Consider the following 1,393-nt stretch of genomic DNA (forward strand, 5'->3'; position numbering starts at 1 on the left):
TATTTTTAGAGTAACATGAGACCAGCAAGTCACATTGATCCCCAGCAGGACCAGATCCAGACCCAATCAGCAGCGTACCATCAGAGCAGAGGATGCAGAGATATGCTAACGCTAATCAGAGCCTGAGCTGTGGAGGGATTAGTGCCTCGGCCATTAATCACAGCTCATCTCCATATTCTGGTCTCATGCAGCTCAGAGACACTTTCATTCCACCATCAAGGTTATTCTGAGGTTTTTCTGAGATCTGTGTTGCTTGGTTTATTCAAACCAAATGAAACAAACTGTTGCTGCCGGAAAAGTATTTATGCACATCGAGTTTCTGACGGAAAAATAGAATCAGGGTTTTCATTAAAATGTAGAACCAGAGACTCTCCTGGACTAAAAAAATAGATAAAATAGGACAGTCAATTTTTATTTATACAAAAACCCGATTAATAAAATAAATCTATATTTTTTTAACCACATTTTATGTAGAAATAGAGCAAATTTATTCCATTATTAGCTGAACTAGAGGGCCCTTCTGATCCCAAAAGGAAAAATACAAAAACCTGGAGACCCCCTAAAAACAAAATAACTTCACTAAACAAATTATTTAATTCATAATTTAAAAAAAAACAGAAGGTGATTAGATTTTTTTTAATAGGACATTTAATTGTTTGTTGCATGTAATGGTATATATTGTATTGGGATGGTATAAAAGAAATTTAAAATAACTAAGTTATTTAATCATANATTGTATTGGGATGGTATAAAAGAAATTTAAAATAACTAAGTTATTTAATCATACAGATTAGCATTTATGCATTTGATGATATAGTTTAACCCTTCATGTACTCAGAGATCACGATGATTGTGAGAAATACTCCATTTATTATTGGAGATGGAATCAGAATTAACTCTTGATTAGTTAGTAAAGCATCAAAAACGCCTTAATGTGGAAAAGGTCTCACATATTTCACATTTTACATCAATTTAGTGTCATGATTAAAAAAAAAACGGACTAATTTAACTGAGCCTACATGTCATTCATCTGTGGTCCTTGAGGGGGCGCTTGCAGCTAAGATCGGTTCTCTTCTGTAGCCTCCTGCTGACAGGTCCTGTCCTGAAGAAGTGTCCCTCTGTCTGCTGGATCCTCAGAAGGAATTAAATGTCTAGTCCCACAGCTGTCGCCATGACAACTGTCCACAGGCCGTCAGGACTGGCAGCTCGTTCAGACATTTAGCTCCTTTAAATGTCTCCTCTTGGTCTCTGTCTCTAACATCTCCATCTCTGTTCCTGCAGGTCTACCGTCACTCCTACATGGCCTCCTACAGCATCTACAACATCCACACACGGTGAGAGATGATCTACAGGATGATGGAGGGTAGACTCACCTGAGTCGCTAAGTAGTTGT

General features: G+C 37.5%; 1 protein-coding gene across 1 annotated transcript in view; it reads left to right on the forward strand.

The window, feature by feature from the left end:
* Positions 1–1,393, forward strand: part of dpp10 (dipeptidyl-peptidase 10 (inactive)) — a 63,248-nt gene that overhangs the window by 42,744 nt on the left and 19,111 nt on the right. Inside the window, exon 5 of the mRNA XM_015396535.1 lies at positions 1,223–1,334. Within this exon, the coding sequence (XP_015252021.1) occupies positions 1,223–1,334 (112 nt within the window). The remainder of the gene's footprint in view (positions 1–1,222; positions 1,335–1,393) is intronic.

Source organism: Cyprinodon variegatus, unplaced genomic scaffold, assembly GCF_000732505.1.
Source record: "Cyprinodon variegatus isolate N-32 unplaced genomic scaffold, C_variegatus-1.0 Scaffold804, whole genome shotgun sequence".
NCBI lineage: Eukaryota > Metazoa > Chordata > Actinopteri > Cyprinodontiformes > Cyprinodontidae > Cyprinodon > Cyprinodon variegatus.